The following is a 17,052-nucleotide window of genomic DNA, read 5'->3' as shown; positions in this document are numbered from 1 at the left end:
GCCGTCCGTCCGTAAACACGATAACTCTCGAAAAAATGAACGAATCAAATTCATCTTTGGCACACTTTTTTTAGGTCCTAAAAGAAAGGAAAAGTTCGTGAACCAGCCATTTTTGATAAAAATTCAAAAAGTGAGCGCATTTTGAAAAATTTTGAGACCACTTTTTTCTGAATTTTAAAATTCTATGTACGGATATTTATAGTGTTAAAAAGAACAAACAATTTATCCGTATGACTTTTTTCGATAAAAAGAAAATTCTTAGAGTTATAGCATTTTCCAAATTTTTGTTATCAACCGAAAATCAAAATTTGAAGCCGAAAAACGCACGATATGCAAAAAAGTCAAGAGAAGAAAAAGATTTCTTTTCGAAAGCCCAATAAGATTATCATAAGAAATTTTTGGATTTTCTTCAAAAATCGAACATTTCAATTTTGATTGCACAAAAAATAATGGAAAATAAAAAATTCCATTTTGTGAAGAAACTATGTAGGATATGAAAAAAGATTAATCAACAAAAATGGTTGTCCCAAAAAAGATCTACAACTTCGTTAAGAATCACTTCTTGATAGGACGCGTACTTTTGTTTTATTCGTGAAAAATAACGTTGGAAAAAAAAATGTGTAGAAAAACGACGAAAGTTACGAGAAAAAAATCCAACAAAACCTGTTTACAAATGTCTGTCGGAAAACGAGCGCGCAGCGCGTCACGATGAGAATGTGTACATCAAAGCCTACAGAGCTTTGAGAAACTTAATCTTTGACTATACTTAATTGAGTAGACAATTCAGCATATGAAGACGCATGTAAATACTGCCATCTAAAAGAGATCTTTTTGATAAAGTTTTTTTCAAGCCTTCAAAATGCAAAGAATAAATATTCGAGCGCGAAGCGCGAGATTCAACCGTCGCGCGCCATAGGCGCGCTCAAACTTGCGAGCCGCGCGCTTAGCGCGCGATGAGAATGTGCCCGCGATGCGGGCAGATTTTTTTAATGATATAAACGTCAGCATAGTCACAGGCATAATAATAAAAATGAGATAATGATAAAAAATGAAAATCGTGTATTAAGAAAAGAATAGCAATTTGAGCTTAGATATAAATTAACGTTAAAGAGTCAGCATTTTTTCTCATGACAATACCCAGATAGCACAAAAAATTCCATTCCTGAAACACGCAATGCAAGGTTGTGAATGTTGCATTGAGATATCAGCGGAACCGCTCAATATAACATTCCTAATCTTACATTGGGATTTTCAGGAAATTTTCACGTAAATTTTTGTGCTACCAATCTGGATATCAGGAAATAGTTAAGTAATCTTGTCTGAGAATTACGATACGAATCTTTCATAATTTTCCACGATAGATTTTTAGCTTCCTCTATTTCCGGTATTTTCGCACATAACTTAAAATTTTATTTGTTAGCATGAAGACCTAAACGCATTTATTTAAATATTGTGTGATTTTTGTATGATTTAATGGGCTATGTGAAAATCACCTTTGGAAATGTAAGCAAAATAATTTTTCTTTTCATTATAATTCCTGACTGCACGATCTGTGTATCTTGTGCATTCTTGCACAATTGTACATAATGTGAGTCAAGTTTAATGACTAATAAAGAGGGTCATGGTTATTGATACTAATTCAGGTTAATAACTAATGATAATTGCATTAAATAAAAGAAGTTCTGAACAGCCAAACCGACCTTTTTTCTGTTGTTTTTTAATAATTTCAGCAAGATATATTCTTTAAAATTGACGTAAAAAAATTATTATCTTACCAAAAATATTATTATTTTATTGACCAATAGAATTATTTTTATTGTTTCGATATTCTTTATAAATTATTTATTGTAAAATCCCGTCATACATTTCCTGTAAAAAGTAATGAAGTAATAACACAAAAGAATATCACGCAGTAGATGACGCGAGTCGTAAGTTTCATGAATACGCATTTTAAGTCAGTTTAGAACTCAGCACAGTCTAGTTCAGTCAGTAACTACAGCATACTAACATTTTTAACTTAACTATTTTCTTTTAAATTAAAATTCAAAAATTGTTCATAATAGTATTTCGGACAAGTTTATTTCATTTTTATATATTTCTTCTATTTGCTGTAAAAAATGAATGTTTATCGTCACTTATTAGTTTTGTGCCTTGTTATATTCGGAAGTGATGCATATCGAATTTTGGCAGTGTTTCCGTTTAATTCGAGAAGTCATAACAATATGTTTGAAGGAGTCGCCAAAGGATTAGCAAAAGGGGGTCATCAAGTAGACGTTGTCACCCACTTTGAAATGAAAAATCCGCCAAAAAATTACAAAATAATCATCAATTTGGGAGGAACAAGAAAAAGTTTAGTAAATAATTTCTCAATTCAGTTTGCAGCTCTACTAGAAGGTAACACTGTAGAATTGATTTCTAAATTGTACGGAAATGAACTTTGCGAGCTTTTGGCGCTTGAAGAGATGCAAAATCTTATCAAAAATCCTCCAAGTGATCCTCCATACGACATTTTAATTACTGAGGTATGTTAATTGTATTTTCTCATATATTTATCAGATTAGTCAAATGATCAAATCTTTCTTTATTAAAAAACTGTTATTATAGGCATTTACAGCAAATTGCTTCGTCGGATTAGGTTATGCGCTTAAAGTGCCAGTAATTACAGTTTCTTCTACTCTGGAATTTTCTTGGCTTGATGCTGGAAATTTGGACTCCGCTGCTTTTGCCCCAAACGTATTAATGCACAAAGCCGAGATTTGTAGCTTTTGGGACAGATTGCAAAATACAATCATGATCCATCGAAGCAAATATGAATATTATATATACACAGGGGAGGTTCAAACTGAGGCAATGAGAAAATATTTAAGTCCAGGGATACCACATGTTAGAGAAGTTGAAAGAAATGTAGCTCTTACTTTCGTAAACTCATATCACAGTTTACATGGCATCAGAATTAGGAGTCCTTCTTTAATTGATATTGCAGGAATTCACTTGGAACATGGCCATACGGAAATGTCTCAAGTATAGTATATATTTCTAGCCATTGAGAAAAATTTTGTAACAGTCTAATTTTGGTTCTGGCTTAGATCTGGCTCTGTACACTCAAAAAAATGTTTATGTACGTCAAAAAAATATTTGTTTGACCCTATACTCAAACTCGAATTTGTTTGATTCAAATAAATTTAGTTTGAATTCAACATTGGTGTGTTTGTATCAAATAAGTATTTGTTTCAATCAATCAAATATTTGTTTGACCCTATATCAATGAAAAAATTTGTTTGATTCAAACATTTTTCTGAGTGTAGAATATTTTTTCACATTTATATCAGTTAAGTGAATTTATTTTTTATTTTTCAATTGATGAAATTAAATATATATACTTTTTTTAAATCTCTTTTGAAAGGATCTTCAAAATTGGATGGACGAAAGTAAGGATGGAGTAGTTTATTTTACCTTGGGATCGATGGTGATTATTGAAACACTTCCAAAAGAAACACTTCTCACTATTTACGCATCTTTTTCAAAAATAAAACCCGTTCGGGTACTCATGAAAATTGTCAATACAGAAAATCTTCCTCCTGGTCTTCCTAGCAATGTGATTGTTTCCAAATGGATACCACAAATTATAGTTTTGAGTACGTTAAAGTGTTGTATTTTTTTGTAAATTTGTAATGTCTGTATAATACAGGCATATCTTGTGATTAACTGTACATTCTACATTTTATATTCTTAAAATTGTTAATTATTTAAATTGGGTGATCCAGAGTTTTCTATTTTCTAAGTTTATGCTACACTAAATTACTAGGCGTCGAATTTGCCATAATTTTTTGCACCAATGTACAGTTTGTTTCAACTGTCAAGCCTTTTAATTTTGTAATTAAAAAACTATAAGGAAGAAATAAAACGATTACATTTTTTTTCCTTTTTTGGATTGTAATGCTAAACCACAACTTTCTCAGGCTTGGTTCAAATAATTTGATCCTTTTATTTTGACTCCGAAATTATCGAATATTTTTTTATATTTTCAGAGCATAATAACACTCGATTATTTATGACACACGGAGGTTTGATTTCAACACAAGAAGCTTTATATCACGGAGTTCCTCTGATAGGATTTCCTTTATTTGGTGATCAACAACACAACATACAACTTTTTGTTAAAAAGAACATGGCTTTATCATTAGATTATAGAAGTTTAACAGAAAAGTCTTTAGACGATGCACTTAATGCTGTTCTTACTAATCCTTTATACAGGTAAATATAAATGGTTTAAAAACATGTCTTTGTCCAATTACATTTTTTCATTAAAGAGGATTTTAATTTTTCTTAAATTGATTGCAGAGAGTCAGCAAACTATGAATCTCGACTGTTTCGAGACCGACCAATGAGCGCAACAAAGACAGTCAATTTTTGGGTTGAATACGTTATCAGAAATGGACCAGATGCTTTAAAATCACCTGCTGTTGATATGTATTGGTGGGAAATTGCACTTTTAGACGTATACAGTTTCATATTATTAAGTTTTTTTCTAATAATTTATTTTGCTATTTTGATTACCAAGTATGCGTGCTGTGTATTTGTTCGAACTTCAGGAAATCTTGAAGTAGAAAAGCAAAAGGATGAGTGACTTTATTACTTATTATTGTTGATGTCTACTGAATAGAACTTTCTATCTTTACTTATCGTTAACTTAATGCTTTTAATACTCTCTAAATTTGAATGAATTAAAATTTTTCCTAATTTCAATCAGTGACTAAATTCTAGCTATAAATATGTAAAACTTACTGAATCATCAAAAAAAAATAACTGACTGTCTGAAACTATCAAAATTTAGACTAATTTAAATGTAGATACGTTTTCAAAAAAAAGTAATTGTCAGCCAAACAGTTGCATTTAAAACAATTGATTCAATTCTTAAACGACAAAAACTTTGTAACCAAATAATTGAATTTTTAGCAGAATAATTACTTTTTTAAACAAAATAGTTGAATTTTCAACTAAAATGATGAATCTTAAAATAAATATATTCTTATGAAAGAAGTTCAACTTTGAACCCAGGGCCTAATTTCTTAATAAAAAAAAAGGTAATAGAACTTTCAACACAAAAAGACCAATTGTCAATAATATGGTTGAAACAGTTTAAAACATTTGAATTTTTAAGCAAAAATAGACGAATTTTCTACAAAACAGTTGAATTTTGAACTAAAAAATCTGAATTTTCGTCAAAAAAGTTAATCTTCGATCAAATAGTTTTATTTTAAACTAAAAACGACCAGTTTTAAACCAAAAATTGAATATTTAGCTTTGCAGGTCAAAAAAAATTAATTTTCAGTGATAATAAAAAACAATTTTTAGAAAGAATTGTTAGCTTTTTAACAAAATAATTGAATTTTAAACCCAAGAGATGAATTTTCATCAAATAAATAATTTTTTCACAAAGTTGTTGAAGTTTCTACCAAATAGTTGAATTTTCAATCCAGAACATGAATTTTCAACGAAAAATGAAATAGTTGAATTTCTACCTAAAAAATTAATTTCCTAACAAAAAAAATGATAATTGCAACAAAATTGTTAAATCTTCAAACAAAAAATGAATGTTTAAGTAAGTAGTTCAACTTTAAATCAAATTACTAAATTTTGAATAAAAAAATATCAATTTCCAATACTAAATTTAGTAGTTGAATTTTCAACAATAAATCAATATCAAATGCAAACATTTTTTAATTGAAAAATGTTGAGTTAAATAACATTGAAGATCAAATAATTTAAGATTAAAAATTGCATATGTAACTAAACAATTCCATGACTTTTGAAATTCAACAATTTGTAATTTATTATCGATAATGTAAATTTAAAAATATTAAACTGATAAGATTTCCAGATTTAAATAAATCAAGCTCCCGGTTTACTAACAGTGTCGGAGGTTGTCTGCAAATAACCTTGTTACTAAATCCGAGTAATCCAAAAGTAAAATCTGACCTGTGTCCAATCGGAATACATAATATTGCGCGATCTCCGCATGTGAGTACCCGCGCACTGCGCCTTTCCATTATGCTGCTGGTAAGATCGACATAAAGCAAATTTTGCAAAAACTTTAAATTTCAATAACTTTCTCAGTTTTTATTTGAATCAATCTCCTAATTTGAAAACTTTTATCCATAGTTATTAACTCAGAATCTTTAAACATTGTGAAAAATTCTAAAAAATTATTGTAAAATTAATAAGAACAGAAAAATGAATTTAAAAAAAAATCTTAGATGACGGCTAATTGAATATTTCAATTTTTAGTATCACATTTTCTAAAATAATATCCTAAAATCACGTCTAACTGGTTTTTTTTTATGGTTGGCCAGTCAGCTGCAAGTTTAATTGAAATCAGTCGAGAATTGCGCCGGAAATCTGCAAAAGGTAAAAAATACATGATTATTCCAGATACAGATTCTTGGTGGCCTTTTTTTTTGACGTTTGGTGACGTTTGGCTTCGTTTCCATAATAGACTACCCATGTTAGCTATCGTAGACCCATGAAAAAAGTACTAAACATAATTGATGGTATTTGAGTTTTGAAACGGTCGAATCAGCTAAATAGGTTATGAATAGTTAGATAACAATATTTTCTACATATTCTGAAAATTTTAGACAATCCGTAAGTAGGGTGCCATTTCGGCACAACTACCTTAAGAGAAAATAAGGAACATTCTATTATATAGTTAAATGACAGCTTTGCTGTTCGTTCGAAAGATATCGTTATTTAATATTTTGATTAATTTTTGTATTAATTAACTAATAATTTTTAAGTAAAAAAAATATATATGTATGTATTTAAAAGTAACTCCAGAACAAAAATAAATATTATCGACCATAATGCCAATTAGAAAATCTTCATTATAGTCATCCTACTGTATAATTTCAATGTTTATGTTTTATATTAAAGGCTGTTGTTACGTGTACCGAAATTTCGGTACAAACCACCGTTTTTAGGTGGGAATAACAAGACCTCGAAAGGGATTATTTCTACAGAAATTTCGGTAAAAATAGCCGGATTTTTACGGTACACATACAGACTTCCTATCTTAAAACTGTAACTTTTGAAAAAGTTGTAAACTTCATCTTAGTTAGAGAAATAAAAATAAAAGTGAAATAATAACAAAAAATGAAAATCATGCATTAAGAATTGAATAGCAAATTAAACTTAGACAAATATAAATTAACATAGCAGAGTCAAGATTTTTCTCATAACAATACCCAGTAGCACAACAACTTCCGTTCCTGAAACACGCAATGCAAGGTTGTAAATGTTGGATCGAGATATCAGCGGGACAGCTCAATGTAACATTCCTAACCTTGAATTGGAATTTTCAGCGAATTTTCACTTAAATTTTTGTGTTACGAATTTAGAAATTAGGAAATAGTTAAGTAATCTTGTGTCAGAATTCTGATTCAAATCTGTCACAGTTTTCCGGAATAGATTTTCAGCTTCTTCTATTTCCGGTATTTTCGCACATAATTAAAATTTTTATTAACGAATATGATAGCTCAAATGCGCTTATTTTAATTATGTGTTATTTGTATATATTTTAATGTGTTATATGAAAATCATATTCGGAAATGAAAGCAACATTATTTTTCTTTTCATGATAATTCCCGACTGCACGATCTGGATATCTCGTGCATTCTTGCACAACTGTAGATAATGGGAGTAAAGTTGAATGACTAATGAAGAGAATCATAATAATTTATATTAATACAGGTTATTAACTAATGATAATTGTATTAAATAACAAAGAGTTCTGATCAGCCAAACCGACCTTTTTTCTGTTGTTTTTCATAATTTCAGCAAGATATCTTCTTTAAAAATGACGTAAAAAATTATTATCATACAAATAATATCATTATTTTATTGACCAATAGAATATTTGTATTGTTCCATTATTCTGTTTAAATTAGGTATTCTCAAACCCCGTAAAAAAATTCGTTAAAAATCGAATGAAGAAATAATACTCAAAATTATCAAGTAATCGTACTTTAATCGTAAGTTGTAAAACAAGGATGGTGATAATAATCACAAATATGACAAAACAAATAAATAACATTTCAAAACAAGATGTATATTCAAAGAATGAAAAAATATCCGAGACTGTGTAAAACTTCAATCTCAAAGCATATTAAAAAATTATCTTATCATAATATAGATTAAAATTGAGGATATTGATAAGATAAAAAATCTGCCGGCTTCGCGGGCACATTCTCATCGCGCGCTACGCGCGCAGCTCGCTGTGCTCGCGAGTTTGAGCGCGCCTGGGTCGCGCAACTGTTGGTTCTCGCGCTACGCGCTCGACTTTTCTGCACAGACTATTTGAAACTAAAGGTAAAAGTATTGACAACAGTAATTTAATGATTGTGAATTCTCTTTTGTTAAAGCTCGTTCGGCTTTAACGAACACATTCTCATCACGTATCTCGTGCTTCGCACTCGAGTTTATCCCTGAAATTTTATATCATTTACATAAATGTATATTATTATAATTCGTAACTTCTATTGGTATTAAAACAGACGAAATTTCATTGTCGCGTTTAAAAAAAATTGAAAATATTTTTGCAATTCATTTTGAATTCACTCTAAATTATTATTAGTTTATCCTAATTTTTTTACATTCTTCTAAACTTACTCAATTCTATTCATTCGATAAAGTTTTTATTTCATTCATCTTGAAGTCTTTGAAACTCACCCTAAATTTGGAGGCATTTGATTAAATTCTTTTGAAGTTTCTTTAATTTTTCCCTAATTAATTTCAAACTCATTTTTGAATTTATTAAATTATGATTGTAAAAAATGTAGAACTCATTTATTTCGAAAGTGATTAGTTTAAATAAGTTTGTGTTGGAAATGTTATATTAAAAATTTTTAAACTAATTGAAAATTGTACATTTCAGTATTTTTTTAAATATTATATTTGTTTTATAAGATATTATCTTAAAATATTATCATAATTTTTGTTTATTTTTTATGTTTTGAATTTGAAAATATAAATGAGAAAAAAGCCTTTTTGGAGACTAAAATAACTGGTAAATTTTGGTATACTAAAAGTTATAAAAACGGCCTGTCGCATGAAGAAAATAGGTGAAGGGAATTTTGTAGCTACGTTTTGGAACATACGCCCTTATGAATATTTTAATTTGTCTTGTGCCGTTTCTCCAAACAGTCAATTTCATTATTTATAATGCTTTTTTTCAGGATTAAAACGAAAACTACGCGTTTTATCAAGAAATTATTGCAACAAAAATTTTAGATTTTTTTTGTGTTAAACAACCTTTCTCTTATATCTTGTGTCATTTTACCAAAAATGTATTTTTTTTAAATGTTGTTATTCACGATTAAAATAGAAACAACCAATCATATAAAAAAAACCATTAATAAAAATGGTTGTTCTCTACTTTCGGTAAAAAAATGTTATCCATTTATTTTTTCTTAGCTTACGTCATGTGTCGAAAAATTTAAGTTTTGTATTTTCACTGTTTTTTTATAAATAAAACAAAAACTACGTGTCCTATAAAAAAATGATTAATAACAAATTTGTTGATATCTTTTTGGGTGCATAATCTTTGTCTCGTAATTTTTTTCCTACCTTGCATAGTTTGACACCAAAATACAAGTTCCTATTACTTTTTGTTTTATTGAAATTTGAATTATCAATTTTTCGAAAAAATTCAAAAAGTTGTTATGATAATCTTGTAGGGCATTCAAAAAACAACATTTTTCTTTTTTTCACTTTTTTCATATCGTGCGTTATTTGGCCTAAAATGTACATTTTCGTGTGTTTTTGGGAATTTTGTAAATGCTATAACTCTGGTAATTTTTGATTTTATGAAAGAAGTCATGTAAATAAATTGTGCGCATTTTTGAATACCATGAATAACCGTAAAGAGAAATTTTTGAATTTTGAAAAAAGTGGTCTCAAAAATATTCAAAATGTGCCCACATTTTGAATTTTCATCAAAAATGGCTGGCTAAAGAACTTGACCTTAAGTTTAGGACACTAAACGGGTGTACCAAAGGCCAATCTAATAGATTAATTGTTTCAAAGGTATCGTGTTCACAGACAGACATACATACAGGCAGACACACAGACAGATAGGCACATTCGTAAAAACCTGTTTTTTGGATTCAAGGGGTCTCAAAACGTAGACATTTGACAAAAACTGGGGGGTCAAATTTTTTATCATCAGTTAGTACTTTTGTGCCTTTTCATGATCGGAGATGATTCATATAGAATTTTGGCAGTATTTTCTTTTAATTCGAAAAGGCATAAAAATATGTTTGAAGGAGTCACCAAAGGATTAGCAAAGGGGGGTCATCGAGTAGACTTTGTCACTCACATTGAGATGAAAAATCTGCCAAAAAATTACAAAATCATTATCAATTTGGGAGGAACAAGAGAAAGTTTACTAGAAAATTTCTCAATTCAGTTTGCAAATATGATAGAAGGTGACACTATGGAAATAGCTTCTAAAGTGTACGGAAATGAACTTTGCGAGCTCTTGGCGCTTGAAGCGATGCAAAATCTTATCAAAAATCCACCAAGTGATCCTCCATACGACATTTTAATTACTGAGGTTTGTTAATTATATTTTCTCAAATATTTCTAAAACTCTTCAAATCTTTCAATATTAAAAAAACTGTTGTTATAGGCATGTACAGTTAATTTCTTTGTAGGAGTAGGATATGTTCTTAAGGTGCCAGTAATTACAGTTTCTTCTACTGTGGAATTTCCATGGGTTAATGCTAGAAATTTGGATTTGGCAGCTTTTGCCCCAAACTTATTAATGGACAAAGCTGAGATTTCTAGTTTTTGAGACAGATTGCAAAATACAATCATGATCCATCGAAGCAAATATGAATTTTATATATACGAGGGATACCATATGTTAGAGAAATCGAAAGAAATGTAGCTCTAACTTTCGTAAATTCATATCACACTCTAAATGGCATCAGAATTAGAAGTGCTTCTTTAATTGGTAATGCAGGAATTCACTTGGAACATAGTGATACGGAAATATCTCTAGTATATATTTGTAGCCAATGGGAAACATTTTCACATTTATATATAATTAAATTAAGCAAATTTTTTTTCAATTTTTTAATTAATAAAATTAGAATATTATACTATTTTTATTTTGTTTTGAAAGTATCTTCAAAAATGGATAGACGAAAGTAAGGATGGAGTAGCTTATTTTACCCTGGGGTCGATGGTGATTATTGAAACACTTCCAAAAGAAACACTTCTCACTATTTACGCATCTTTTTCCAAAATAGCACCCGTTCAGGTGCTTATGAAAATTTTAAATACAAAAAATCTTCCTCCTGGTCTGCCTAACAATGTGCTTATTTCCAAATGGATACCACAAATTCCAGTTTTGAGTAAGATAAAAATTTTGTTATAAATATTGTATTTTTTAAACCGTTTGACTCTATGTATAATATAGGCATAACTTGTGATTAATTGTAGATTCTACATTTCATATTCCAAAAATGTTTCATCATTTAAATTGAGTTATTCAGTTTTTTATATTTTCTAAGTTTATTATAATCTACCTCACTAGGTATCAAATTTGCCATTATTTTTTGGACTAAAGGACATTTTGTTTGAAATGTCAAACTTTTTAATTTTGAAATACAAAAACCATTAGGAAGAAAAAAACCGATTAAAAACGTTTGTACCTCTTTTAGATGCATTCAAAAGAGTTTGGTTTGTAATGCCAAACCACAACTTCCTTAGGCTTGGTTCAAATTATTTGATCCATTGCATTATTTTCACTATCCGGGATTTTAAAATATTTAAAAATTTTTTTAGAACACAATAACACGCGATTATTTATGACCCATGAAGGTTTGATTTCAACGCAAGTAGTATTATATTACGGAGATCCTCTGATAAAATTTCCTCTATTTGGTGATCAACAACATAATATGCGAAATTTTGTTAAGAAAAATATGGCTTTAGCGTTAGATTATAGAAAATTCACTGAAAAGTCTTTAGACGATGCACTTAATTATGTTCTTACTAATCCTTTATACAGGTAAATATAAATGGCTCAAAAAAATGTTTTTGTTTAATTACATTTTTTTATTTGACAGAATTTAATTTTCCTGAAATTAATTGCAGAGAGTCAGCAAACTATGAATCTCGACTGTTTTTAGACCGTCCAATGAGCGCAACAAAGACAGTCAATTTTTGGGTCGAATACGTTATCAGAAATGGACCAGATGCTTGAAAATCACCTGCTGTCGATACTAATCTCTGTTTCAGCTCGTTCAGAATTAACTTTACAAAAAATTCCGTAATGCTAGTTAGTGCCTAAATAAGTATATTTTTCATAATCCTCAGATTCTTTTAATGCCGTACTTATTGTTATTTTAAGAATTTAAATAATCTATAAATTTGAATAAATAACATTTGTTACTAATTTTAATTAGTGACTAAATTCGAGTTGTAAATCAGTCAAGTTTACTGATTCATTAATAAACATAACTCTGTCCATGAAACTAGTACAAGTTTAAACTAATTTTAATTTGGAGAGTACTTTTCTTTCTTCACGAATTAGAAATTTTAAAATCTTATTTTAAACTCCTAATCAAAAAGTATAGATTTTTTACTTGATAATTCACCTAAAAAACAGTATTATCATACATTACACAGAAAACGAAGTATGCTTATTTTGTGGGGCCGTTATTTAAACTTTAAACCTACAAAGATGAATTTCAACAACAACAAATTAATTTTCAACGCAACTGTTGCATTGACAACAATTGATCGCATCCCTTAAAAAAAAGATTAAACTTCATCAAAAAAGATGACTTTTTAATAAAATAATTAAATTTTTAATACAATAATTCTTATCTCAACAAATTATTAACTAAAATGATTAATCTTTCACAAGAAATTTATTTTTACCAAAAAGGTTCAACTTTAAACCAAGTAGTTGAGTTTTAAATGAAAAGGGTAATTTCTCTGATAGAATATTGTAGTAGAACTTAAAAAAATACGAATTTTCAACAAAACATTTGAATTGTAAGCCAAAATAGATTAATTTTCAAAACAAACAGCAAAAGAGAATTTTTAACATAATAGTTCAATCTCCAACCAAAGAAATGGACCTTTAACTAACAAAGTGAATTTCCAACAAATTTGTTCACATACAACAAATCAGTTGAATTTTCAATGAAGAATATGATTTTTCAACAAAAAATGGAATATTTAAATTTTCCATTAAAAAAATTATTTTTCGAACAAAACAATCTAATTTCCAAAAATAGTACAATCTTCAATCAAAAAATGAAATATCTAGGTGAATAGTTCAATTTTAAACCAAGTTATTGAATTTGAATGAAACAATATGAATTTTCAACTAACGACAAAGAATTTTCAGGCATAAATAAATTAAATAATTTAAGAAAATTAATTTTTTTTAAACTAATTTAAATGAAATTCTTGAATATCTAACCAGCTAGTAGAATTTTTAACCATAAGACATCAATTGTGAACCAAAAAGATAATAGGAGACATGTCAATAAAAAAGAATTAAGTTTCAATAAAAAATACTTCAATTTTATTACTGGGTTTAATTCATTCAGATCGCTTTTAAGTAAAGAAACGAGAAAAATTGGGATTTTTCTGAAAATAGGGGGAAAAAAGAGGAAATCTTTAAAAACGTGAAAAATATGGGCGCAGGGGAAAGAGTGGAAAGTCTGCATGCTTCTAAAATAAAATTACTAATTTTCATTTTTTTCGAACATTAAAAAAAATTGTTATTCACATTTCTATTTTCCATGTGCGGTATCAATGAACAAAGTATCAAAATGAAATTTCGGGATGTAAAATTTGATGCAAATATCTACACTGTTACGATACCTACTTTGATATTAAATGACGTAAAAGTAGAGATTATGTAAAGCTTCTTTGTAAAAGGTAAATAATTTGAAAATAATTTGAAAAATCTTTACTCTGGAAGTTTTTAAATTGGAATATTCTACAGTAAATACACCTTCAAGTGTTTTTTGTGGGTTCAAACATTTTAAAAAGGAATAGGGGAAAGTCCGATCAATAGTTGCAAGCAGAATTATGGCGCCATTTCACCACTTACACTTCATGGAAAGGGAGCAAGTTGCAAAAATTACTGTGAACTAGTAATATACTATGCGATCATTTTTTATTATCGACCGTGATAATACATTAGCATGCAATTTCCGGTAAGAAAAATAGAAACACACTTATTTGTTGTAGCTACTGAATCATAAAAACATTTTGTCGTTCGTATTACATGTGCAGCTTTTATTAACCCTTTAGATTTCTGCGTGTGGACTACCAATCCCTCTAAAATAATAAATGCAACCTCTGCTAAAAGAATTTGATCCGCTGTATGTTTTTCTTCTGATATACAGATTGCAAATAAAATAATACAGCCTTGGATAATATTGGGATTTTCTAAAAATACATATCTCATTTATACTTCATTGGACATCCTGAATAAGATTTTTGTACATTTTTTTTTAATTTCTCTTTTATTGAAAAATTAAATTTGGTCTCAGTAATATACCCACAGCTCTTTTTTATTATGAACGATAAGATAATTGAAGTTAATACAATCAGCCTTGGCTTCCTATGTGTTCCGATAAACGAAATTATTTGCATGATAAACTAAATGAAACGTCTTCTAATTAGACTGAATAGTCAAGTTTGCAATTAAATTCTAAAGCAGAAAGCAACGGACGTAACAGAATTTAATTATGAGCTAAATCACATTCTTTGTGTTTAATTGCAGACGGTTTGTTTCACTTTTAAAGCTTAATTACATTACTCTTATTTTTCGTAGGCACATGTAATGCAGAGGCTATCACTAAAGGTCTATTTAATAATTATACGTCGACTTTCAAACACCAATGTTAGCGCACTAAAACATTGGAAATTAGTGGCTTTTCTTTAACAATATTTTATTTTACTGCAGGGTGTGGAAATTTGACCATAAAAAAAGACTACTCAAAAGAAATAAAGTTTATTTTATTATATTAGGGCATATTTAATCAGAACTATGGTTAATTTAACCAGACGTTTTTTCGAAAGAGTGTGTTCATACGGGGCCTTTCATAAACTATTTTACCAATGTTGGGCCATGTTTCGTGTTTCAGCTAAATAGTTGAACTTTCAAGAAAAAGAGCCGAATTCTTTAGCCAAAAAGGAGAATTGTTTAAGATAGTTTAATTTTTTTTAAAAGTTCATTTTCAACCAGAAAAAATAACTTTTACTACGCACATGCATTTTTAACAAAATAATTAAATTTTTACATAATAGTTTAATTTTCAAGCAAAGTATATATTAAAATTCGACCAACAGCAGTTGAATTTTCAACATAATAGTTGAATTTTCAAGCCAATTAGATCATTTCTTCAGAAGGCAGTTAATTTTTTAAACCGAATAGTTAAATTTTCCACAAAAAAGTTCATACACAACCAAGAAACATGGCTATTTCAATACGAAAGATGAATGTTAAATTATGATTTTAATAAAGTAGTTAAATACTAATAAATATTCAAAATTTCAACAAAGACGTTGAATTTTGAACCAAATAGCTGGATTGTTGCACTCAAAAGGTGAATTTTCAATAAAATGCAAAAAATCGTAAAGTTTTTAATTACAAAAATTAACTGTTAAAAAATGAAAATTTTAACTATTTGAATTCAACAAGAAAGATCTATTTTCGACTTTGAACAAAGTATTTTAATGTTTAACTTAATAGCTGATTTTTCTTACCTAAAAAGCAAAAAAACCACCAAGAAGATTAATTTTTACCAAAGGACAAATTTTTATCAATATGCATATATAAACGCTGAATTTTCATTTTAAAAAATGGATTTAACAAAAAATTAATTTTAAGCCAGATGATTTCGACAATAAAGACGAATGAACAAAATATTTTAATCTTCAACCAAACAATTGATTTTTGTAACAAAAAAGGATGAATTTTTCCTCTAAAAAAATCAATTTTCAATTAAAAATATAAATTTTCAACCAAAAATGAAATAAATGGATTTTCAGTTAATTAACTTAATTCTCAACAAAACAAAAAAAAACGAATTAAAAAAGTTAAGTTTTCAGCCCGAGGTGTGTTTTGCGACTAAATTTAAGAATTGTCCACCAAAGAAATTAATTTTAAACATTTAAAAAAGCAGTTGAATTTTTAACCAAAAATGTGATTTTTTAACCAAGAAATTGTTGTTTTTTTTTAAATTATATGAATTCTCAAACAAATGACTGAATTTCTAACTAATCAAGATTAACTTTTAACTGAACAGTTGAATTTTTAACTAAAAAAATATGCCCGCTACGCGGGGATGCTCTAATCGTGCGCTGCGCGCGCGGCTCGCTTCGCTCGCAAAGTTGAGCGCGCCTAAGGCGCGCGACTGGTGGTTATCGCGCTTCGCGCTCGATGTTGTATTTGTCTAGCGCTTTCGGCTTTAATGAAAATTGTTTGGTATTCTGAGAAATATGAATAATTGTACATAGAATTTTGAAATCTTGGAAAATTTGGTTTCAAAAATTTTTGGTACGATCAAATTTTGAATTTTCAACATTTTAAGAAAAATCAAAAAGGTGTTTAAACAATCTTGTGGGGCATTGGAAAAGAAACATTTTTCTTGTCTTGACTTCTTTTCATATCATGCGTTATTTGGCTCAAAATGTTGATTTTCGTGTGTTTTTTGAAATTTTGTAAGTGCTATAACTGTCGTAAATTTTGGTTTTATAAAAAAAAGCCATGAGGATAAATTGTTCGTCTGATTTTAATGTCTGGCTAAATAACTTGACCTTTATAACAGGACACTAAAAGAGTATACCAAAGGCCAATCCAATCTGTCAATTCTTTCGAAAGTCATCGTGCTGACAAACTAAAAATCTACACACACACACACACACACACAGCAAGCCACATTCGTAAAAACCTGTTTTTTGGATTCAGGAGGCCTCAAAACGTGGACATCTGACAAAAACGGGGGGGGGGGG

General features: G+C 28.8%; 2 protein-coding genes across 6 annotated transcripts in view; one reads left to right on the top strand and one right to left on the bottom strand.

Annotated features, from left to right (window-relative positions):
• LOC117179323 (glutamate-gated chloride channel) overlaps window positions 1-17,052 on the bottom strand; it is a 102,651-nt gene that overhangs the window by 62,984 nt on the left and 22,615 nt on the right. The window lies entirely within an intron of this gene.
• On the top strand, window positions 1,978-4,803 carry LOC117179322 (UDP-glucuronosyltransferase 2B20-like). The gene is made up of 5 exons (XM_033370985.1): window positions 1,978-2,522; window positions 2,605-3,021; window positions 3,404-3,635; window positions 4,029-4,254; window positions 4,342-4,803. Exons 1-5 carry the CDS (start codon window positions 2,118-2,120, stop codon window positions 4,625-4,627), a joined length of 1,566 nt encoding a protein of 521 aa, XP_033226876.1. The 5' UTR covers window positions 1,978-2,117; the 3' UTR covers window positions 4,628-4,803.

This window comes from Belonocnema kinseyi, chromosome 9, assembly GCF_010883055.1.
Source record: "Belonocnema kinseyi isolate 2016_QV_RU_SX_M_011 chromosome 9, B_treatae_v1, whole genome shotgun sequence".
Classification (NCBI taxonomy): domain Eukaryota; kingdom Metazoa; phylum Arthropoda; class Insecta; order Hymenoptera; family Cynipidae; genus Belonocnema; species Belonocnema kinseyi.
Note: the sequence above shows the minus strand (reverse complement) of the source record. Positions and strands in the feature narration are given on the sequence as shown.

Coding starts and splice junctions, on each gene's coding strand:
- LOC117179322 (XM_033370985.1), top strand. CDS start 2,118: ATGAATGTTTATCGTCACTTATTAGTTTTGTGCCTTGTTATATTCGGA. Junction 3,022..3,403: donor GCCATACGGAAATGTCTCAA/GTATAGTATATA, acceptor CTCTTTTGAAAG/GATCTTCAAAATTGGATGGA. Junction 4,255..4,341: donor CTTACTAATCCTTTATACAG/GTAAATATAAAT, acceptor AATTGATTGCAG/AGAGTCAGCAAACTATGAAT.